This window comes from Borostomias antarcticus (genome assembly GCF_949987555.1).
Source record: "Borostomias antarcticus genome assembly, chromosome: 2".
NCBI classification, from domain to species: domain Eukaryota; kingdom Metazoa; phylum Chordata; class Actinopteri; order Stomiiformes; family Stomiidae; genus Borostomias; species Borostomias antarcticus.
The window spans coordinates 18,885,788-18,910,149 of NC_140235.1; the positions used below are offsets into that span (position 1 = coordinate 18,885,788).

At 45.3% G+C, this 24,362-nt stretch overlaps 1 protein-coding gene across 1 annotated transcript; it reads left to right on the forward strand.

Moving 5' to 3' along the window:
- The first annotated feature begins 512 nt into the window (after positions 1 to 512).
- LOC311328535 (uncharacterized protein) lies at positions 513 to 23,626 on the forward strand. Its single transcript, XM_084461291.1, has 18 exons — positions 513 to 934; positions 1,516 to 1,559; positions 1,794 to 1,861; positions 3,155 to 3,227; positions 3,324 to 3,419; positions 3,945 to 4,004; positions 4,296 to 4,439; positions 4,562 to 4,645; positions 4,812 to 4,967; positions 5,137 to 5,981; positions 7,710 to 7,931; positions 8,016 to 8,477; positions 8,668 to 9,244; positions 9,344 to 9,414; positions 22,008 to 22,151; positions 22,792 to 22,952; positions 23,117 to 23,207; positions 23,430 to 23,626. Exons 1-18 carry the CDS (start codon positions 911 to 913, stop codon positions 23,510 to 23,512), a joined length of 3,405 nt encoding a protein of 1,134 aa, XP_084317417.1. The 5' UTR covers positions 513 to 910; the 3' UTR covers positions 23,513 to 23,626.
- The last annotated feature ends 736 nt before the right edge of the window (positions 23,627 to 24,362 follow it).

The window sequence follows — 24,362 nt, forward strand, 5'->3', positions numbered from 1 at the left end:
CATGTCTATGCAACCGCTGACCTGGGAAATCTGTGGAGTCTTTTGGTTTTTATGTTCTGGGACTACTGCCTCTTGTGGTAGCAGCAATGGAATTGCAGGGTTCTGGGACTTCTGCCTCTTGTGGTAGCAGCAATGGAATTGCAGGTCAACAACAGACAGTTTTTATGTTCTGGGACTACTGCCTCTTGTGGTAGCAGCAATGGAATTGCAGGGTTCTGTGACTACTGCCTTTTGTGGTAGCAGCAATGGAATTGCAGGTCAACAACAGACAGTAAGACGCAAGAAGCACGGACAAAAAGGATTCCCTCTCCTTGGTGTGTCGGCTTACAGCCAACACACACAAAAAACTATGCGTTATAGATGCAGTAGCGATATTCCTCACTCCTCTACAGTAGGTGGCGGTAACGTGCATCGTAACGTTGTTTGCGGTGCGCCAGTAAACTCGAAGAAGAAGAAGAAAAGGGAGATTTTAAGAAGGCGCGCGCACAATTCATTTTTGTCAACAACTTCTTCGAGGTTCGAATTATCCGGACAGGATAGCCAGCTAATTAGCTTTTTTTTATTGCGAATATATCTATATATAGCTGGCTACTGTTTTGCAATGTTGGAATACATATGCGATGTGACCTGCAGACGTATTGGTCATGAGAAATGGCGGTAACGTAGCGAGACTGAGGTAACGTTAGCCAGCTAGCTACATTAAGTTAACGGTAGCCTAGCGCTAGCTAGTTTAGAATAGTGTGCAGCTAACCAAATCGACTCTCTCCCCTTAGCTAACGTTAACAAGGTAAATGGCACTGGCTAACCATAATTAGGGTTAGCTGCTAACACCCAGCTAACGTTACTAGCTAACACAGTACCAGCATCGATTTATATAGCAATCAAAGGAAGCGACCGTCTGACAAACACAATGGACTTCACACATCCACCACTGGTATGTGACGCTAAAACGTTACGATTAGCTAGCTACCTTAAAGCCTAGTTTACTAGCTAATGTTAACAAGATAGCAGTCCACTTAGCCTAACGTTAGTTTATACTGCATATGCTCAGGCTCATAAGAGCTCTGGGGCAATAGAGTAATGCTATGAGCCATAGTTTGCCTTATAACGTTAGCTACGGTAAACTAGGCAGTGGACTGTTATCTTCCTAACAAATCAGGTAACACTAGCTAACGTTAGCCAAAGCTACCTATTCTAGAGTAACGCTAAAGCGGGGCCCTTTACGACCTCACCCCCTCTCTCTGGACCAGACTACACGATATTTGTCTTTCACGATTGTCAGCATGTAATTATGGAGACTAGCAACGCTAAAGTGATGCTGCGAGGCATGTTTTGTTGTTTTGCGGTTGCGGCATCAGTCTTTTCTTGTCCTTCATGTGATTCTGCTCAGTGTACAGTTCATTATATAGTCTCCAAATGACTTGAATTTATTTATTTGCATTCATTGCATGATACATTGTGTCAGTGCGCTAATGTGACTATTATGCAAATAGTTAAACCTCTATATATTCACAGGAGAGACCGCAGAAGAAGCTCCGTTACATCCCAAGTCAAGAGTGGTAGGATCAAAATTAGTCCTAATGTTGCTTGACATCACATTAGCTTGCATAATTTGCTTCTTAGTCAGTGATCCATCTATGCACTGTCCTGTCTTTGCATTGTCCTGTCTCGTCCCTGTCTGTCCAATGTTGTCTCAATGTTATGCACCATGTCCGAAAGCAAATTCTTAGTACATTGAAAAACTACAATGGCCATAAACAGATTTTGATTCTGTATCCTGTTTCTAATGACAGCGTACCCACAAGATTGCAAAATCAACAGGTGTCCTTGAGCGACCTTGAAAATATCTTTGATGATATGGGTAAGAACAGAATCAAATGTGTGATGTGATATTGCTCGGGTTTGCCCTAAAAGCCAAGTTTTCTGTCCTTTTTATGGCTGAGAATTGTCAGATGTGGGTGAGCATCTGGGGCCGGTTGCACAAAACATCTTAAGTTAATATTTCCCTTAAGTTCTGACTTAAGGTTTCCTTAAAATAAAATCTGTTGCACAAACACCCTTAAGTATTCCCCTTAAGGTTTCCTTAAGATGTCCCTCAAATATTTAAGGTTTTCTACTTATCTCGGTATAATACTTAAGGAGTCCCTTAAAGTCAGTTAAGGTGTTGCACAAAAGACCTTAGCAAGCAAAATAAGGGAAAAAACATAAGGGACCTCTACCCCAACCTTAGCTAAGTTATGGCTGCGTTTATGAACATAAACAATGGAAATCGAGTCCCAAGAAGAGTGTTCCGCGACAGGGAGAACCCACTAGACGCTCTTAGTGAGGAACAACTGATATTTAATTACAGATTTGATCGACAGTCCATTTTTGACTTGTCCGACCGCCTGGGCTTGGACCACCCAACCTTCTGAAGCTATGCGCTTCCAGCCCCGTTAAAATTGATGATTGCGCTCCGATTTTATGCGACGGGATCTTTTCAGTCGGTCCTCGCAGACATTATTCATGTCCACCGTTCTACTGTGTGCCATGTGGTTCACCGGGTATCAAACGCCCTTACCGGTCTGCTGGATGAGATGGTCAACTTCCCATCTAAACGGGAGGAGGATGCGGTAGCGGCGCACTTTTTTAATGTTGCCGGCTTCCCGAAAGTGTGCGGGGTGATAGACGGGACGCGCATCAAGATTCAAGCACCCACCCAGTACGAGGAGCAATTTATTAATCGGAAAAATCAACACTCCATCAACTTTCTCTTCCTCAGACCAGTTCGGCTTTCTCTTTTTCTCCTCAGACATTTTCCCCAGCGTCTCAGGACTTCCCAGTGTAGTGTTGTGACAGATAGCCGGTCACGTGCAAGCAAACCAATGGTCACCATGGAAACTACAATTTTACTGCTGTAAAATCTCTTTCCTTGTATGAAAACCCTTAACGTTTCCCCTTAGCTAAGGAAACCTTGTAAGGGATTCTGTGCAACACCCTTAAGTAATTCCCTTAACTAAGGGGAAATTAACCCTTAAGGGTAATACTTAAGGGAAAAACTTAAGATGTTTTGTGCAACCGGCCCCTGTCCCTACACCATTCACACAATGGCACCCTGTTTCTAGATCACCTAATTCTGTACCTAAATTTACCAGACCTTTGTGAATTTCTACAGATTCTCTCTCTGGGGGAGAGGATAACTTACCGCCTCTGTCTCCGGTGCTCACAACTTGTCCTGCAGTAGGCAGGTAAGTGTTTGTTCGCAGTAGTATTGTTGTGACATCCTAATGTGTAGTTGTGATATTGTGATTAAAAAGTGCACACTTATTGTCTGTCCATTGTAGAGGTGATGATGCTGAAATGGACTCTCCTCCAGTTAAGTTTGCCTTGCCTGGCAAATGTGAGACACCAGATCATAACAGGAAGGCAGAAACACCTTGGTGAGACATTTTGACTCATTTCAATGAGAATACTCTTCCTTCATTCATCAATTAATGATATAAAGCTTTATTTACATAGCTGATTTCCTGCATAGTTGGACTACAATCAGCTTTACATTGTCTTAAGTGATTTAAACGATTTATATCATTCTCTCCATTTCACACTAGCTACTGTGTGTAACTTAGGCAACAGTGGTTGATTCAGCTTTAATATTCATATACTTAACATACATTGCTGGTTATGGCTACATTGTCTTATTTCATAGCAGGCAGGCAAATGTTAATTTGTTTTAGTCTACCTGACTGTCCTGGTTGTTAGCATTGGCTTTTTTCAACTCATCTGGACAATTGAGAACAGAAACTTGGCTATGGCATGTCTCCAAAAAAATAGTGGTGCTGAGAAATGTGGAGCCCAACACTAGGGTCATATGGAGATTAAAGAATTATTTCAAAAGTGCGTTTGGGCAGAAAAATATTTTCAAAGATTTCTAACCGTTTGCTTTCCCCTTTCCTTTGCTGTGGCAGCTATGATTTACCTGCGGCGTGCAGCACCAGCAAAACGTTACCAGAGGAATCACTGCCCCAGTAAGAATGCACTCATACCTGCACTGATCATAGATCTCCTACAACACCTTTATATGGGTTATGTTTTATATCCATCCATGCATACTGTGTACATCTACATACGTGTATTTTATCCATTCTATATATTTGTGATTGTTTCAGCACATTGAGATTGCCTGACAATGAAAAGTGCTTTATAAATAAATTGAATTATTATTGTTATTATTATTAATTATTATTGTTGTTATTATGCTTTGAAATAACTGTATTAATCTGTTTTGTTTGTTTTGCTCCGTTGTTGTTCATCACCAGGCAATCGAGATCCAGCCCTCCAGTCACAACACTGAAGCGGCAAACCCAGACCCAGTCCATACAAGATGGCAAAGCTGTGTCTGGGGGACAAGTAGACTTACTGCCCCTGTCTCCGGTGCTCATAACCTCTCCTGCAGCCGGCGGGTAAGGAAGTGTTCGTTTGGAGTAGTGTTGTTGTGACCAACATCCTGATTTTTGTTATAATTGTCGATCTGATACTGTGATTAAAAAGTGCATAATGTTGTCCTCTTAATCCTCCATTTTAGAGGTGATGATGCTGAAATGGACCCTCCTCCGGTTAAGATTACGGGCTGCCACAGCAAAACGTTACCAGAGGAATCATTGCCACTGTAAGAATGCACTCATACCTGCCTGATCATAGATCTCCCAGCACACCTTTATATGGGTTTACGTTTTGTATCCATCCATGCATACTCAAGTACACAAGTGTATTTTATCCATGCTTTGAAATGTATTCAGTTCTCTGTTTTGTTTGTCATTACTTATCATCACAAGGCAAGTGAGAGCCTGCCCTCCAGTCACGGCACTGAAGCAGCAGACCCAGGCCCATCCTCCACCGGAGCCCAGACCTTCCCAGTCCAAACGAAGTGGCAAAGACATGTCTGATTTTTTGCTGAAGCTGAGAGAGAGCATCCAGTCTAAACCTGCATGGTAAAGTTTATTAAGATTATTCTCTACATTTGTTTTCAACTGACTGCTAATTACCATAGCGCAATGCTCTGGTTTACGTAAGGCCAAGGCCACACTGACTGTGCTCTGAGGCTGCTAGCACCACAAAGGAGCTGGCAGAATCAGCACCTGACCGCCTGTATCTTTTCAGTTCGTGGATGTCGTCTCCAGTGAAGGAACCTGCTCTTCCACCCGAGCCAGAGGACGATGAATTTATGATTCTGGAGGACGACAGCCCTCGCTGGTTCACCATCCCTAAGAAAACCAACCCCAACCAGAGTAAAGCTCGAGCGAAGCAGGGCAAAGCTCAGACCTCTTCATCCAACCAGGATGTGTCCGCAGACACGGCGCCGCAGGGCGACCAATCAGAGACGGCTGCTGGGAGGCCGAAATCAGGAGGGGGAGCTGGGAGCGCTCCGCCAGAGGAACCTCACGCTGCAGAACGGACAGTTAAAGGGAAGAAAGGGAAAGCGGTGTTTGGAGGCACATCTTCACACATGCCCGTCCCCTCAACGTCCGCAGCCAGGAAACGTGCTGCCAAGGAGAGGGAAAAGAAGAACTCTAGTCCCAGGAGGGAGGCGGGGCCTGACGCAGAGGCCGACGGGATCGCCGGTCAAGACGACTGCCCCGTAGATGACATCACAGCCCGAGACGAACAGCCATCCACGAGGAAAAGACAGACTGCGATGTCATCGGCCGCAGGCGAGAGCGAGGACGATGAACCCGGAGAGGGCGCGGCCGCTAGGTCTGGCAAAGCGAAACCCGCTACGAAAATGGGGAAGAGGGCGGTGAAATCCTTGAGAGGGAAGGAATGGAAAGCCGGAGGTGATGGCGAGGACAAGCCCAAGAAGGGCAGGGGCAAGTCCGCCAAGGGGAGGAGAGAGGAGACGGAGGAGCCAGACGCTGCAGTGAGCCCTGGTCCTGTGTGGGGCTCGGAGGAGGAGACGGAGCAGCCAGGCAAGGAGGAGGATGCTCCAGGGGTCCTGGGTCCATCAGGTAACCCAGCCATGGACCATATTCACAGAACATCTGAAGGCAAACAAAAGTGCTCCTAAATGGCCAAATTTAGAGAAAATTGGGCGTTTCACTTTCACTCCCAATTTTAAAAGTTGAAAATTCACAAAGTTACGTTACGATAGCTCTTAAACCTAGGGAAATTGGGGTGTGGTGGAGAGGACTTTTAGAGAGACTACATGTAAAATAATTCCTAAAGGTGAATGCCTGCTGCACTTAATTTGCATCGCTATTGGCAAGCTGTTTTGCTAACAGAGCAATAAACTCACTGGGTTTATTGTGGACCCAGTGAGGGAGGTAGTCAAGCCCATAACGCCAGAGATGAAAGTGACAACTATTTGTGCAATAATGGAAATTGAGAAAAGTGAACATTCAGTGCAGGCAGCATTGGTGAGTGCCCAGTAGTTCACTTGTATGTGAGCCCCACTGTCTGGGGAAGAAACTGTTCAGGTTGCATGAGGATTTGGCCAGACGGGTTTTTCCTCGTCCCTGGCTGTAGAGGCACCATACCAGACGGTAATGGCCGTGTAGGACTACTCCATGATTGTCTGTGGCAAATTGAATTTCTTCAGTTGGGGCAGGAAGAACATCCTCTGTTGTACCTTCTTGGTGATGGGGATGATGTTCTGCCACTTGAGGTCCTGCGATGTGATGGTGCCCAGGAACTTGAATGATTATACAGAGTAAACTGTCAACCCATTCAGGCAAAGGGGTGCAGGAGAGGGGGGGGGGCTCCTTCTGAAGTCTACAACCATCTGCAGGCGTTGAGCTCCAGACTGTTACAAGTGCACCAGGAAGCCAGGTGATCAACCTCCCGACAATGGGCAGACTCGTCCTCACTGGAGATTAGGCAAATGCATCCACTCAGGAGTTCAGGAGCTTGACAGATGGATCCCTGGTGTTGCAGTTGTTTGTGTGGAGTGACTAGAGCAAGGGAGCACACAAGGTTGTGTGGCTCCAGTGCTAAGGGTCAGGAGATGTTAAGGGTCAGGAGATGTTAAGTGTGCTTGTCTGTCAAGAAGTCTTTATTATAAGTCTTTTTTAGAATGTGTGACAACAGTTTTTACACTAGATGGGTAGAATGTGAACAGTTTATACACTAGACATGTAGAATGTAATATCAGTTTATACACTAGACAGGTAGAATGGGAACAGTTTATACACTAGACAGGTAGAATGTAATACCAGTTTATACACTAGACAGGTAGAATGTGAGAACAGTTTACACACTAGATGGGTAGAATGTGAACAGTTTATACACTCAGTTCACACACTAGACAGGTAGAATATGAACAGGAAGCAGCTGTCATCAATCACAGAGGGTCATAATCACAAGCACGCTCATGAAGCATATCATTCCTAGCAATGAGGTCAGCTCCGCCCCTTTCTCGTAGCAAAAAATGTCTCCCCATTCAGAAGAAAAAGATGGTCCACGGCTCCACACAGCTTTGTGAATTGTTACTTGCGGGAGACTTCTAGAAATGTCTAGCGCTAGTTCGGAGGACTGGGAATATTCCCCCTGTGCTAAGTAAGGCCTCACTCACCAGTTTAAATCAGAGAACACAAGTAGCAATCGTCTTTGAGTAGTCCTATTTTGTTTTGTGTATACAGTATATGATGAAATGGGTCAGTGTGATTTTTAAAGTTAAACTTATGACTAATCAGTCGTCATGTATCTCCTCTTATCACTCTTTTCTTGTTTCCCTGCAGAAGAGAAGCTGGAAGGTGGTCAGGAAGAGAGGGACAGGAGGCAAACAGAGCGCTCATCCAAGCAGCCCTCAGACCTGAGGCCAAAGAAGGCTACCAGGAGGGCCAGACGGGCCCAGAAGAGGAAGGCCAGTCAAGAGAAGCCTGTTCAGACAGAGGAGGAAGGGGAGGTGAACACAGTCGAGCAGGACCAGGGAGAGGTCAGGCAGCACACCTTCACTCCAGGTAAGGTTGGCAGATAGCTGGACACACCTTCCACACTGATTTCTATCATAATTCTAAAGTGCTTTACTGTTTGGGACTTTCCAGGTAAAGAGGTGTTCGACAGGGTGTACTCTCACACCCCAAATGGAAAATTACCCAGCACACTCGACCCCTTCACACCCCAGAGACCAAAGGATCACGTCCCGGAGAAACGGCGGCGGAAAACTCCCGGCAACTGGTGGGAACTCAACACGTCTCCCGTTAACGTGGAGACCACCGCCTCACCGCCCAGGAAACCAGGCTCCGAGAAGGGCAAATGGGGTAAGACAAAGGGGACGCAGCCCAAACCACGCAAGTCCCTGCCACTCAGGCCACTTCTGAATGGCAACACGATCCGTACTCCGAAGCCTCGCGGTGGCTCCCTGGAGCCGAAGCTGAGGAAGGGCCGTCAAGAGAAGCCTGTTCAGACAGAGGAGGAAGTGGGGGTGAACACAGTCGAGCAGGACCAGGACCAGGGAGTGCTCAGCCCCCAGCCCAGCCCAATCAGACGGCTCATCTTCACTCCAGGTAAGGCTGGTAGATAGCTGGACACGCCTCCCACACTGACTTCTCTTACAATTTTTAAGTGCTTTACTTTTAAATGAAACGTGTATAATGCTAAAAGATGAGATGGTGTGTAGAGGTCTAGGTGGACTTTTGGAAAAATACACACTACTAATTTGATATGTGCTGATCTGTGTTGTTTGTGACTTTGCAGGAGAAAAGGTGTTTGACAGGGTGTACTCTCACACCCCAAATAGAAAATTACCCAGCATACTCGACCCCATCGCTCCCCAGAGACCAAAGGATCACGTCTCAGAGAAACGGCGGCGGAAAACTCCCAGCAACTGGTTGGAACTCGACACGTCTCCCGTTAACGTGGAGACCACCGCCTCACCGCCCAGGAAACCAGGCTCCGAGAAGGGCAAACGGGGTAAGACAAAGGGGACGCAGCCCAAACCACGCAAGTCCCTGCCACTCAGGCCACTTCTGAATGGCAACACGATCCGTACTCCGAAGCCTCGCGGTGGCTCCCTGATGCCGAAGAAGAAGGATCTGTCTGCTACCAGGACCTTCCAGAAGAGAGGGCGTAAACGGCTCTCTACCCCCCAGGAGCAGGGGTCTGCCCAGAGAAGCCTCACCAGAGAAGGCTCTAATGCCGAGGATGAGGACCTGGGTCAGGAGCCTGCCGGGGGCCGCATTTCCTTTGATGAGAGCGCCAGTGCTGTGGAGAGAAGTGCCACCTCTCAGATGCTGAACTGGCCCGGCAATAACAATCGCCTGTCAGACAACATGTGAGTGCTCTCACGTTTTTTTCCCCCTTTCAGCCTTGGATGGATTGTTTGAATAGATTATTAATGAGAAGTCTTTTTTGTTGTGTTTTTAACAAATAGGTTGAAGGGTTTCCAGAGTGGGCCGTCCTCCATGATTGAGCTGGAGCAGTATGAACAAAACGAAGATTTGAGTAAGTTCTAAATTCAGTTTTACAACATTACCCCTAGAGCACTATCTTTTGACAGCTGTAGTTGCCTACACAAACAGAGATATAGATAGGGATGGGCAACATAGGTATTTGTGTATTCGAATACCTGTACTGACGGTAGTAATTTGAGCATAGCCTATTTTGTTTGTTTGTTTTTTGAAAAAATAAATTGTAGGCCTATTTTTATTATTTTTCTTTAGCTGTGAGCAGCAGCTCTATAGCTCGCTTTGTTGGTAGGTTGGTTGGTTGGTTGGTCCACAAAGGTTTTACTGGATAACACAAAAAGTCCTTGACCAAAAATGCTCTAATTTGCATGCTGCAACTAGAGACCATGAGTAACTATGCCAGAAATAATAACCATGATTCGTCCGGTAGAATTCGGTATTAGTAACCGATTCAAAACGCACCTTTCAAAATGCCAGCATTTCCATGCCATTCTACAAAAATGTATGAAACTTTGTACACTTATGTCTTTCCTCATGGGGAACACATTTGCCTCAAGAACTCATAAGGTCTGCCATGATGGATTTCACTTCAAGTTGAATATTTTGAAAAACCTATAAAAGGTAACTCCTCATAAACAGATTGATCTGAAATGTCACATACACGTATATGGTTCATGTCTCCATGTTACCAGCTAAGAGATTCAATACAAGATGACAGCAAAATTGGCATTTAAAAAATAATTTGGATACAATTTCCAAGTGCGTATAAATTTTAACAACAATCTAGGGACTTGAAACGAACTGGGCATGGGTAGCCTGCTACTATGTTGTACCTTGTCAAAGCATTTGCAGATTTCTCAAGCAAGGAAATCATTTTTAATACCCATAGTACTGACAGTAGTATAGATTTTTTTTGTGTAGCATAGTTTCAATTTTTGAAGCAGAAAAAATGTTTTGGCCTTTTTAAAAATGGGAAATCTTTGTTTAACAGGGCGGCTGTAGCTCAGTTGGTAGAGCGGGTCGTTCAATGATCGAAGGGTCAGTGGTTCGAATCCCAGCTCTGACTGTCCACATGTCGAAGTGTCCTTGAGCAAGACACCTAACCCCAAATTGCTCCTAGTGAGCAGTTTAGCACCTTGTATGGCAGCTACCGCCATTGGTGTGTGAGTGTGTGAATGGGGGAATGAGAGCGCTTTGAGTCCTGCTAAGGTGGAAAAGCGCTATATAAGTGCAGTCCATTTACCATTTAAATTAAATACTTAAATATTGTACTGTGTAACTTTATCCCCATTGACATATGAAATGATTTAATTACAAGCTAAAAAGTGTATGCAGATGTGTTGAGCTATAATGCTGGCCTACTGCCGCTGTCAGGCTTCTCACACTTAACGGAAGCATTAAAGGAGTAGTAAAGGGAAAACGCATGTTTAGCCCTGTTTTAAGGTTACTTATTATCATATACAATGGTTCAGATCAAAACATTGACAAAACTAGCATTTTCGAGAAAGTTGATAATTGCTCTACCACCGTTTTGGTCATACAATGGATGTGGATGGGCATCTTGAAAAATCATTCAAAAACATGTTAAACCCTTAAAACATGTTAAGCTCACCGAGGGTGTAATTGGTGTCCGTTGGTGTTCTGTAGGCCTGCCCCCGACTAAAGATTTTCCTGCTCGACTAGAAGTCCTCATTTCAAGCGACTAGTCAACTAGTCGTTCCTTTATTATTATGATTATTATTATTATACATATAACCTTACCATACACACGGAGCGAGCGGCAGCAGAATTGAATAATACATTCTCAATGTGTCGGCATTTGGCAACACAGCAAGGAGACTGAACAACATTTTATTACTCATTTATTTAAACAGTCATATAGCACAACAAAATGTAACACGGAAAACAAAAGTAGCCCACACACATTTCATTTTTCACAACAGCCGAGCGATCAGTGAAGAAATAAATGGGAGCTACATGAGAACTCAATTTTCTGAGGTCAGAATGCAAACGAAAATGTAGCTGGCCTATTATAGGCTATACGCACATTTCTTAATAAGAGGCCGAACGAATGAGAACGATGAAAAGAATTAGGCCTACGTTGGCTTCTCGCCAGGCCCGGCCTGTGCATTTCTGCCGCTCTAGGCGAAAAGCAATTATGCCGCTCTCTATTAGCAACGTAGGCCTACCATACCGACAACAACACAAAGGCCAATATAAAGCGAAAACCAGCAACAATACACAAACACCAACATGCCATACATATGCCTTATAGGTGCTCGGTGTCAACAATATTAGCTTCAGTATGCATGACGCAGTATGCGGGATCCATACAAATAAAACTAATGTCTGCATAATAAATATAAAATGAGAAATACAAGACTCCCGCACACACTTTTTCTCTGCTTTAATCTTTTTAACAACGTTTCGGTGTTGCCACCTTCATCAGGACAGATTTTAATAAATAAATTAAAATAAATAATAAATATAACCTGGTTACAAATTATTTACAGCACATCTGTTTTCCAAATAATCCATTTTCAGCTCCTCAAGCTAAATACGAGTGCACCTCTCCTATGTGCGTAAAACAAACGCATACACGCACACACACGAAATGTGCGCATTTGCGCAAGCACATTATATCAGCAGATTCTCCAACTAAATAATACCAGTGTAAATCTCAGTCCTATACCACTTTATCATGTACGTAAAACACACACACGCATGAATGTGCGCATTTGCGCAAGCAGTTTAAACGACTAGAGAGAAAATGAAGATTAGCTTCATATTTATGATTAGCCTACCTTTCAGAAGCGGCACGACGTGCCTTCATCGCAGCGAAGGTCAATTCCATCCTCAACTTCGATTCTCTGTGCCAGTTCGTGTTCTATGGAGAGCGTTGCAAGTCCATTTCAGTCTGTCCTTTGTCATTGTACTACGAAGGTAGTTTTTTATTAGTTTCAACTTTGAGAAACTGCGTTCTCCAGAAGCCGGAGTCAACTCCGCAAAAAGTTGCTTGTGAACTTGACGGTAGATCTGGTCCTGGAGGCAGGCTAACGTTAGCATCGGCTCTTGTCATTGTCCTGCTAGTGCTACAGCTAGCATGCTGTTTCTTCTTGTGGACAAATGCCTGTAGTTGGTAGTTTGGCAATCTCCTGACATTGTGGGCTTGACGGTAGATTTGAAGGCGGCCTGTCTGCTCCGATGCTGCTAAAGCTAGCACCTGCTGCTTCTTCTGGAGCAAGGGAGGTAGTTGTGCTAATGTTACTAGTGCTAGCAGTCTCTTGGTTCGGTCGTGGATTTGAAGAAGGTGCGTCATCCTTGCTACTCCCGGTGGGATCAATATATTTAAACAACGAACCCCTCTGTTTTTGGAGTGCTTGGTCCTTCAATAGTCTCTTTTTTGTAGTCTCTGCCAGATAATTTGGCTCGTTTGGACAACATGCTTCAATTTTCCCTCAGTCATGGCTCGTGAGAGCTGGGGGCGAGGGGGGAGGCGGCGGCAGGTGCAGACACATTCCTCAGCCACGAGGAATGTGTCAATCACGCAGGCTCAACCATTGACGCGCCTAGATTTTTTATTTTTTTTATAAAAAATGTACCCTTGGTTGGCTCACATTTTGCCGCCCTTGCCAAAGTGCCGCTCTAGGCAATTGCCTAGTCCGTCTATACATACGGGCCGGCCCTGGACATTGTTATCCCAAGCAGATTTTGAGGTTTTTTTTTCTTTCTGCGATTAAGCGACTAATGAAAACTTGCTTGACTAGGACTCTTCTCGTCGACTAACGTTAAGTCGACTATTGGGGGGCAGCCCTAGTGTTCTGACATCAAATTCGCCGCAAAGTATGAATCCTGTAGGGTTTTATTGATCATTTTATGAAATCCATTGACTTGTATTGACGCGACCGTTGTAGATGTGTAGATCAATCCGCAGAGGTGATTCAGGAAGCGGAACTACTTACGGTAGCTATTGTTTATGTTAGCTAGGCTAGCTAGTTTGCTCACTGCTCACGCTACTCTTTCGCTCACAGACAAGGAAGCCCTAGGCTAAAGTTCAGAAAACGCTTATCAAAATGGTTGATCTAGAAGAGTATGAATGTGATCGCGAGGAATTAGACTTTGACGGCAGCGCTTATCGTTTCGAGCCTGAATATAGTGAGGAGGAACTGCAGCAAATGGAAGAGATTGAGGCTCGCCGAACCGCTGAGCCAGAGACGGTCGATGAAGCTGTCGCTATACCACGAACCACGGGTCTTTGGTGGTGTGCTTGCAAACATTGCCGACAGATGCCCACCGAAGAGGAAAATTTGTGCTGTACTGAGTGGGACCTGTTGCTAACAGCTGACATGGCAAACCTTTCGGTCCATGAGTCTGCCTCCTTGCCTGTTGAAAGTGAGTCCTGCTTTTACCACTAGTATTCATGTCCGAGCGAATAAATCTATAGTTTTGATAATTTCATGCTGTAAGACCACTTCTTACAATTCTATTTTTCTAAAGTTAGTCTTAGCAAAGGGATTATTACTATTATTATGCTTCAACACACACACACACGGGCGCCCACACACACACACACAGCTGGCAATAAGAACTTACCACAAGTTCTTCCACTCGTTCGTCTTCTGTCGTTCCTCTATGTAAAGTCGGAACAGCATCACGTTTGAGGAAGACCCTTTTGGGAGATTTCTTCGAGAATAGCCTAGGCTTATAACATTTGTCCTCAAAATGCAAAGCGCACACACGGTGATCTAACACCCGAAGAATATCCACGGGTGTGTTTACGTCCAAGTAAAGAGATTCTAGCCACAACTTCAATCTTGTGGGATCGTTGTAGGAAAGTCTATGACAAGTTACAGATGAACGGATTTTGCCACAATTGGCAATGGCACAATAGCGTGTCATTGTTGAGATCCCAAACAAATGCTTCGCACGAGCCTGTCTTGTTGTTGCGGCTAGCTTTTCAAATAAGGAAGCTGAGCCGGATTCCACAGACGTCGCCTACCGCGAGATCAAGTCATTGCGCAAGATCGGAATCAGTTAAAGCGGAAGTTTACACACGTATTTGCTGCGACTAAATAATTCGATGCTAAATATTTTTAAAAAGCCTTTCCAGATGAACTAGAATCTTACTTTATGGCGAATTATATGCCAGAACGCCAACGAAAACCTAGGTGAGTTTCTTGTCTTTGAAATCGAGAGTTTAAAATGTTTTTAAATGATTTTTCAAGATGCCCATCCACATCCATTGTATGACCTAAACAGTGGTAGAGCAATTTCAACTTTCTCGAAAATGCTAGCTTTGTCAACGTTTTGATCTGAATCATTGTATATGATCACAAGTAACCTTAAAACAGGGCTAAGCATGCATTTTCCCTGTACTACTCCTTTAACTTAAAAATGGTTGACTCGAGCAGAGCCTCGGCTAATGTTGGTTGTGTTGCACACTACGCCTCCATATCCAAGGACTCTCTCATGCCCAATCAATTTATATCAAATTGCGTTCGTGTTACGCCCCCTGGTGGCCCGAGGAAGCAGAGCGCAACATAAAACAATGGGTTGGACAGATGAGGGTGCAGTCACACAAAACCAGGACAACCAAAATAGGCAATAATGAATTTAATAGCAACACAGGGAACAGAGAGGACTAACAGTGGCACCAAACAAAAGCATAATCCGAAATAAAACCCCACCCCCCCTTTACAGGTGCTGGGCACCTCAAAGTACAGTGGGTGGTGCGCACTCTAAACTGGGGTGTTAGACAGCAGGTAATCCTACGTGTGTGTGTGGAGATGTAGACCCAGGGTATCTCAACTAGTCATCTGCCCCTGTGTGCACAAAAACATACAAAGGGTTAAATCACAGACAATAACTAAAGCTGTTTAACCAACTAACATAACTACAACCAAAAGAGTAACACAAGAGAAGCTTCACATCAAACCAATAAACAACCAAACCAAACCAAGCTCTACCAACCAGAGCCCTGCCACAGCTCAGGCAGGTAAGAAAGAACTGAGGACAAATAGGACTATTTATAGGAAGGGAGGGACCAGGTTGATTGAAGTAGTTAATTGAAAGCAGGTGAGAACTGATGACTTGAACCAGGCGCGCGCCCTGAGAGTTTGGAGATTGAGAACAGTAGAGGGGGACAAAAACAACCACACAACAAAACCACACAGGTAGGCCTAACAAAACAACAGAACAGCACACAACATATGTAACACTCCCCCCCATAAAGAGTTAGGCTAACGATAAATCAACCTCCCCTTCACATACACTACAATAGTCCAACAATAGTCCAACAAAAGTCCAACAAATCCTACAGACTATCCCCGAGAAAAGGCATCAGCAAATACATTTTCAGCGCCCTTTGTGACGAATAGTCAAATTATAGCTCTGAATAATCAGAGACCAGCGCATTAGTCGCTGGTTGTGGTTATGCATCTGATGCAAAAAAACCAAAGGGTTGTGATCGGTGTAAACAACCACAGGTTCCACACTACACCCCACATAGACTTTTGAGTGCGAGCAGCAAGGCCAATGTTTCTTGCTCAATCGTGGAGTAGCGACTCTGACACCCACTGAACTTCTTTGAGAAGTACCCTACGGGATGGACAAAACCATCTGGGTCCATCTGAGTCAGAACTGCACCAGCACCAGTAGAACTTGCATCCACCTCAAGAGAAAAGGGGGTGCTAAAACTAGGAGCACTCAGTACTGGGGCATTACACAGCAGAGCTTTACAGCTGTCAAAAGCTACTTGGTATTTCTCTGACCACCTGTAAGGCACCAAGGGACTGATTAAATCAGTCAGAGGAGCTGCAACAGTAGAAAAGTTTCTGTGGTAACCCACCATGCCTAGAAACCAGCGCAGCTCACGTCGAGTGGTTGGCACAGGGAAGGAGGCTATAGCAGCAACTTTGGCCTCCAGAGGGCGCACTTGACCTCCGCCCACCTGCTTACCAAGATATGTGACCGTCGCTTTCCCGAACTCGCACTTCGCCAAGTTCAGTGTCAGAGACGCATCAGCCAGACGCTGGAAAACTGTCCTCAGCGAGGATACATGATTTTCCCAATCTGAGGAGTGAACCACCACATCATCCAAATAAGCCTTACAATTAGGCACACCAGAAAAAACTATATTGACCAGTCTTTGGAATGTGGCCGGAGCATTCCTCATACCAAAAGCCATTACTGTATACTGCAGAAACGAGTCAGGGGTCACAAAAGCACTGATATCAGAAGCACGGGAAGGAAAGGGGAACTTGCCAATACCCTTTTAATAAGTCTAGCTTAGTAACAAAACAAGCCGATCCTATCGTGTCAACACAGTCATCTACCCGGGGCATAGGAAACGAGTCAGGAATAGTGACTTGGTTGACCTTGCGATAATCCGTGCAGAATCTAACCGTAGAGTCTGGTTTCGGTACCAATAAACAAGGAGAACTCCATGGACTGGAACTGGGACTTGCTAAACCATGCTCTATCAAATAAGCGACTTCCGGTTCCATCAGAGCTCTCTTTGTGGAATTGACTCTATACGGATGTTGTTTAAAAGGTCTTGCCTCACCCACAGCGATATCGTGCTGTAAGACCGTCGTGCGGGTGGGTACATCTCCAAACAAACAGGAAAAATCTGAAATCAGCTGAAATATATCAGCCTCCTGTTCTTTACTGAGATGTAGCATCAAAGAGGGAAGGTTCAGCAACATAGCAGAGTTGCACAACCGAGGGGTCTGCTGCTGGACATTACGCATACTCAGACCATCCTCGTCGCTCACTGGGAGAGGAGCGCTAGCGCTCACAGCAGCCGGAGAAGCAACCGCGGCCGCAACCACCACGGGCGCACTCTGGGTCTCACACATGCCTTCACCTCTAGAATAAAAACGCTTTAACATGTTAACATGACATACTCTGTGTTTCTGTGTTTTCGTCTTCTGTCAGGGGTCTTAACCACATAATCAGTCTCGTTTAATCTCCGGTCAATAGCATATGGCCCTGAAAAACGAGCACACATAGAAGAACCAATAGTCGGTAATAAAACCAAAACTAAATCACCAGGCTCAAAAGAACGCGAAAGAGCGTTCTTGTCAAACTGCCTTTTCATGCTACCCTGAGCAGAAGCAAGATTATCCTTAGCCATCTGACAGGCATCATGTAGTCGTTGTCTGAAACGGCTCACATAAGAAAGCATGTTTCTCTGTATAGGTGAACTCTCCCCCATCAGCTGGTCCTTTAATACCCTCAAAGGACCCCTCACCCCTGTGACCAAAGACCAGCTCTGCTGGGCTAAAACCTAGCGACTCTTGTACAATTTCCCTTACCGCGAATAAAGCTAGGGGAACACCTTCATCCCACTCCCTACCGCTCTCCATACAGTATTTTCGCAACACTGATTTAAATGTCTGATGCCACCTCTCGAGTGCCCCTTGGGACTCAGGGTGGTAAGCGCTGGAGATTCGATGTGAAACAGCCAGTGATGTTAGGACTTGCTCAAATACACCTGAAAGGAAGTTGGTACCTTGATCGGTTTGGACCACCTTAGGAAGACCAAACGTAGAAAAAAACTTGATCAGGGCCTTTACTACTGCCTGGGATGTTATTTTCCTAAGAGGGATCGCTTCAGGGTATCGGGTGGCTACACACATAATAGTTAACAGGAATTGGTTTCCAGACTTAGTTTTGGGCAAGGGACCAACACAATCAACTATTACATGCTCAAACGGCTCCCCCATAGCTGGGATCGGGTGAAGAGGGGCAGGCTTAATAACCTGATTAGGTTTTCCTGTTACCTGACATATCTGGCAGGTGCGGCAGAACCTAGCCACGTCCCGCTTCAACCCCGGCCAGAAGAAATGCTGCAATACGCGGTCGTAGCTCTTGGTAATCCCCATATGACCGGACCATGGGCAGTCGTGGGCCAGGGACAAAACAGACTGTCGGAATTGAGTAGGCACCACAATCTGAATCACCGTGTTCCACTCAGTGTCAGATTCAAAACGTGATCTCCACCTCCACATTAGGAGATTGTTCTCCACAAAATAAACTGCCTCCTTGTTTTTAGCCGCCTCTGAATCAAGCGCAGCAGCAAAGCACTTGGCTAGATCAGCATCCTCCTTCTGAGCAGCGATAAGATTACTGCGGGTCATGGGTAACTGTGTTGTCTCAGAAACAAGGCTGTTACACTGAAGCAAACTCGGAACGCTGGTCTCAACAGCAGGCTGAGTAGACACTGGTGGACCTGGGGAAACAGGCTGGTCAGACAACGCAGTCGCGAACATGGTGTCCGACAGATCAACCGCTTCTCCCGATCTACGTGCCTGAGAACGAGTGACCATACATAAAGAGAATACGTCAGGGAAATCCTGAGCTAACACATCGGGCTGCGTAACAGTGGGGCGCTCTAAAACTTCCAACATTGGGATCACCTTTCCACCAGCGATATCATTCCCTAACAGAAATGTCACTCCCTTCACGGGCAAAGACGGACACACACCCACCATAAACACTCCTTTGACCAAGTCACAGGCTAGATGCACCTGGTGGAGGGGCATAGACACAAACCCCATTTCGATGCCCTGCACCAGAATACAAGAGCCGCTGATCGACTCAGAGAAGGGCAACACATCAGACAATATAAACGACTGCGCTGCTCCGGTGTCTCTCAGTATACGTACAGGGCACCGGTCTGACACCTCACCACTGAGGGACACAAACCCATCTATTACAAATGGTGCGTAACTAGAGTCCAAGGAGTCACACACCCCATCTGAAGGTAATGACATGGGGCTAGTCAACATTTGCACTAGACCAACCTCTTTTGGTCGCTTACTGGGCTGCGCTAACTTGCATTTTAGCAAGAAACAGTCAGCTCGGAGGTGACCAGTCTGATGACAGTGCCAACACTCCCGTTCCTCGCTAGTGCGGGTAGAAAATGGGCTGGGCGGACTAGTCTGCGCTTTCACTGGAGCAGAGGGGTAAACCCTACCATCATTACGAGAACTGCCAAAGGTTTGCTTATGGGTTAAGACAAACTCGTCAGCGAGCACAGCAGCTTGCGCTAACGTCGACACCTTCTGTTCATTTAGATATGTAACAAGCCGGTCTGTGAGGCTATTTTTAAATTCTTCTATAAGAATCAACTCGGACAGAGACTAAAAATCGGTTACATAGCTGGCTTTACACCATCGATTAAACTGAGTCTCCTTTTCACGGGCGAACTCAACGAAAGTTTTACCAGGCAACTTTTTGTGCCCTCTAAACTTTTGCCTATATGCCTCAGGCACTAATTCATATGCGCGGAGCACAGCTTTCTTTATCACCTCATAGTGCAGACTGACTTCCAGAGACAGAGAGGACAGAATCTCTTGCGTTTTTCCTGTCAATTTGCATTGAAGCAATATAGCCCAGACCTCTTTAGGCCACTGCAGAGAGGTAGCAACTCGCTCGAATGCATTAAAATACGAGTCTACCTCATCCTCACGAAACTGAGGTACAAGGGCTATGTGTTTACTAACATTAAACCCCCCACCGAACGTAGAGGAATCGGCTACCATGGGCTTAGCAGGACTAGAGGGAACAAAACCGGCAGTTGCAGCAGCGGCCGCCAACTCCAATTCCTTCAGTTTCACCTCCATTTCCATTTCCAGTTTACGCATAGCCAACCGGTGACTGTACTCAGCTTCTCTTTCTCTCTCTCGCGCCTCAAGCTGTAACTGAGCCATGCGAAGCCTGTGCCCGGCATCGCTCCCTTCAGGAGTAGAGTGTAGAGGAGTGGGCTGATTCACAGCACTACGAGGTCTAGTCTCCACTTTAGGAGCTCCATCCGACCCAGCGGACCCCTCAGGCGCCTCCACCTCCTTCTCCTCATCCTCTAGGTCGCATAACCCTGCAGACGGGGCAGCAATGACACCGGCGCCAGTACCCAGCACCTTATAATCAACCAGCAGACGCAATACAGCCTCCTTCAACTCAGCCTTAACCAAACTTCGCGATAATGTAACCTCAAAATGGGCTGCAATAGCATGCAAGTCCTCCTTCCTACAGAGGTAAACACGCTCCACAGAAGGATCACTGAGAAACTCCTCAAGCTCAAAAGTACTCATGTCAAATGTATTCACACGACACCCAAACCGCAACACTGCTAACCTAACAGCCTACACGACGTGCACACTGCACACCAACATCCACCAACCCGAAAGGATCAAAGATCCCGGACGAGCCCCCATTTATGTTACGCCCCCTGGTGGCCCAAGGAAGCAGAGCGCAACATAAAAATGGGTTGGACAGATGAGGGTGCAGTCACACAAAACCAGGACAACCAAAATAGGCAATAATGAATTTAATAGCAACACAGGGAACAGAGAGGACTAACAGTGGCACCAAACAAAAGCATAATCCGAAATAAAACCCCACCCCCCCTTTACAGGTGCTGGGCACCTCAAAGTACAGTGGGTGGTGCGCACTCTAAACTGGGGTGTTAGACAGCAGGTAATCCTACGTGTGTGTGGAGATGTAGACCCAGGGTATCTCAACTAGTCATCTGCCCCTGTGTGCACAAAAACATAAAGGGTTAAATCACAGACAATAACTAAAGCTGTTTAACCAACTAACATAACTACAACCAAAGAGTAACACAAGAGAAGCTTCACATCAAACCAATAAACAACCAAAGCCCTGCCACAGCTCAGGCAGGTAAGAAAGAACTGAGGACAAATAGGACTATTTATAGGAAGGGAGGGACCAGGTTGATTGAAGTAGTTAATTGAAAGCAGGTGAGAACTGATGACTTGAACCAGGTGCGCGCCCTGAGAGTTTGGAGATTGAGAACAGTAGAGGGGGACAAAAACAACCACACAACAAAACCAAACAGGTAGGCCTAACAAAACAACAGAACAGCACACAACATATGTAACAGTTCGTTTTTGTTATTTAATAAACCAATTCATAGTAAACAGTTACAGTGAGTATTTGTGTAATGGTTCATTTGTTCCCTACCGAATGCCTTGGTGTCGGAATATTTTCAGATAAAACCAAACAAAAAGACCATTCGACTCTCCAGATATCTGAAAACAAAAATCTTGATACTATTAGAACAGTATAATACTTTGAAATGCGCATCGCTAACGAAGTGCATTGGAACAAATATTGGCTCCTCGTTGATGTGTAAGATTATGTTTTTGATTGACCCCCTTCTTTTTCTTCTGTTTGTGTGCTATAGTATGCAATTCCATACTATGGAATTCCATACTATAGTACCATAATCCAGTCCATCAAACACGTTCTAGTGACTGGATCACACTTAAAGTTCCACGGACTAGTACAGGACTTGGCAGGACAGCATTTACTTATGCAGCCCCAAAGTCCTGGAATGACATTCAGTCCAAGTTAAAGTTGGAAGTTCTTCCTCCCCTTACGGAATTGAAATGCCTGATTTAATTTCTTTATGATACATGCTGTAACTGTTTTTAACTAAGTGCACTGTACATTGTTTTGTTGTTCTATTTTGTTGTACACTCAGCAGCTCTGCAAATGAGGTGGCCTCACCTCAGAGCTCACCTGAGTATAAATAAAGGTTTCAGTCAATCAATCAATTCACTCAATTATGCTAACTTCTCTATCTATTGCCGACCTCAGGCCTGCCGTCAACCAGGGTGCTCCGGCCAACTCTGTGCGTCTCTGACCTGTGTGGCCCTCCTCTGAGGCCCCTACTGGTGCAGGAGGAGGACCGGGCCCTGCTAGTAGAGTGGCTCAGGGTGCTGTGGCCCACCAACATCAAAAGTAAGACCAGGGCCGCAATTCAGTCTCAGACTAGGACTGCTGTCTATCTAGTGCTGCTGATCAGCTATCCCTAGTATTAACCTTGATCAGTATACAGTAGTCAAATTGTGTAATTGAATTGTGATCCCTGCAGAATCCCACCCCTGCTTTTCACATACTTTTCATTTACATGCGTTTTCTATGAACTGATTGTTGAATTCTAGACATCAGTGCTGTGGATTGCATCTTTACGTTTTTGCACTGATATCACTCAGAATCGTTTAGGTAAATGTCAAGAATCTAAACAGAAAGATAAACACGCACATCCCCTTGCCAAATAAGGCAGGTGCTGAGCCGAAGGTAAACCCAACTATAACCAGGAACCAAAAAACGCTCGCACTGCTGGGCTCCAGTATCAAAAATAATCTGTTGTCTGATGAAGAGCGTTTAGCTCTAAACATCTGTGCAATCTTTTTTTTCTTTTTTTTTTTATACTGGAGCGCCGCAGGGCGAGCATTTTTTTGTTTCTGGTTGTAAGTGTCAAGAATCTGCCAAACGTGAACGGGATCCCTTACAAAGAAGAGGATGAAGGGATGAAATCTTCTTTATTAGATTATGACGTAAACGTGATTGTTGTCTTGTCTTTCCTTTCCTTACACAGATGGGGGTCAGATGACTCCTGAACATTTCCAGTGGTATTGCCACCGGGGCAGAGCCATTGGCTTCTGTGTGGATCTGCAGGCTGACTCCTTCTGCAATGGCAAGATTCTGCTAGGATCCTTCATGAAGAAACCTCTATCGGTGGATCACAACACCACTTCGGTGAGTTGACTCCTCTTTAAGTCTCTCCTTTGCTTTCATCCTCCCCCTGTCCATCTATTTCTTATTCCTATTGTCCTTTATCATGATATCCTCTCCTTGCATGGATTACCTATAGTCATGAGCCATTGCATTCTAACTTAGAGTGTTTGTTGGTTGCATTCAAGGTTTATAATGTCTTAACAAGTTGTGTCAGCGTGACCATCAACGGCAAGGAGTCTCATTACAACCCTGGACAAGCCTTCATGATCCCGTGTGGTGAGAACTTTATCTCAACACTTCTGTAAAGAAATCAGGACTGGGGATCCTTTTTCTCTGGACACACATTAGCCTAATCATAGTCTACAACCAGGTGTCCAGGTTTGGCTTAATCTGAGAGAGAAATTGGTCCCTGAAGTTAAGCGATTCAAGATTAAAAAGTCCTCAGAGGCGGTATGTTTAGTCTTGTCCTTCATGTCGTTTCTTCTCCCCATATAACAGGACATGCCTACAGCATCCGCAACCCTGCCCAGGAGCCTGCAGTCCTCTGCTTCACCAGGATGCTGGCAGAAAGCCCTGAGTGACCATAAGAAGTGGACCTCCAAGCAGGGAGAATTTATATGGATTTGGTGTTTGCGTGCGCTTGCGCATTTTACATTATTTGCCATTGACTAGATATTTTTGCGTGCTCTTTTTTTGAGGGGGGGGGGTCTGTGTTGGCAGGGTTAACGTGGCAAATTAAAGTATTCTTGCAATTCTAAATCACAGTTCAATTAATTTATTTCATTATTCAGCGTTTTCATTACAGTATACGAAGCAGGGGCTCATGGGTAGTTCTAAAAGCTCGCCTTTGATCGACTTGGGATCTCTTTTGGAATCGCTGAGCTGCCTTATTTGTTCTGAAATACACTGCATACAAGTTAGAACCATGGGCGTAGAATTTAGGGGGGACGCTGGGGACATGTCCCCATCAATATTTCAAGGGTTTGACCATGGCCTGGGGGTAGGAGGGGGCTGTTCCTTTCATTGCTCTGTAGGCTAGTGCCAGTTTTAAACTGGATGCAAGCTGCTACAGGGAGCCAGTGTAGGGAACAAAGAAGGGAAGTTGTGTGGGAGAACTTGGGGTGGCTGAACACCAGGCGAGCAGCAGCTTTCTGGACAGGTTCTAGGGGTTTAATGGCTGATGCCAGGACCCCAGTTTTGTAGCAAGTGCAAATGTGGGCCAAATGCAAGATCATCAGTCCAGGAGGTTAAAGAACCAGCCATCAGGATAATCAGATCTGACTAGGTTTTGTGGTTTGGTTGTGTCACGACCCGGCTCTAAGGCTGTGACAAAAATGGAGTCCACACGGTTGTATCTCAAAAAGTTAACATAATTTATTAAAGTGCCATGATATAACATATGTAAATCAGTCAATCAGTAGTGTAAAGCAA

Coding starts and splice junctions, on each gene's coding strand:
- LOC311328535 (XM_084461291.1), top strand. CDS start 911: ATGGACTTCACACATCCACCACTG. Junction 1,560..1,793: donor TACATCCCAAGTCAAGAGTG/GTAGGATCAAAA, acceptor TTCTAATGACAG/CGTACCCACAAGATTGCAAA. Junction 9,245..9,343: donor AATCGCCTGTCAGACAACAT/GTGAGTGCTCTC, acceptor TTTAACAAATAG/GTTGAAGGGTTTCCAGAGTG.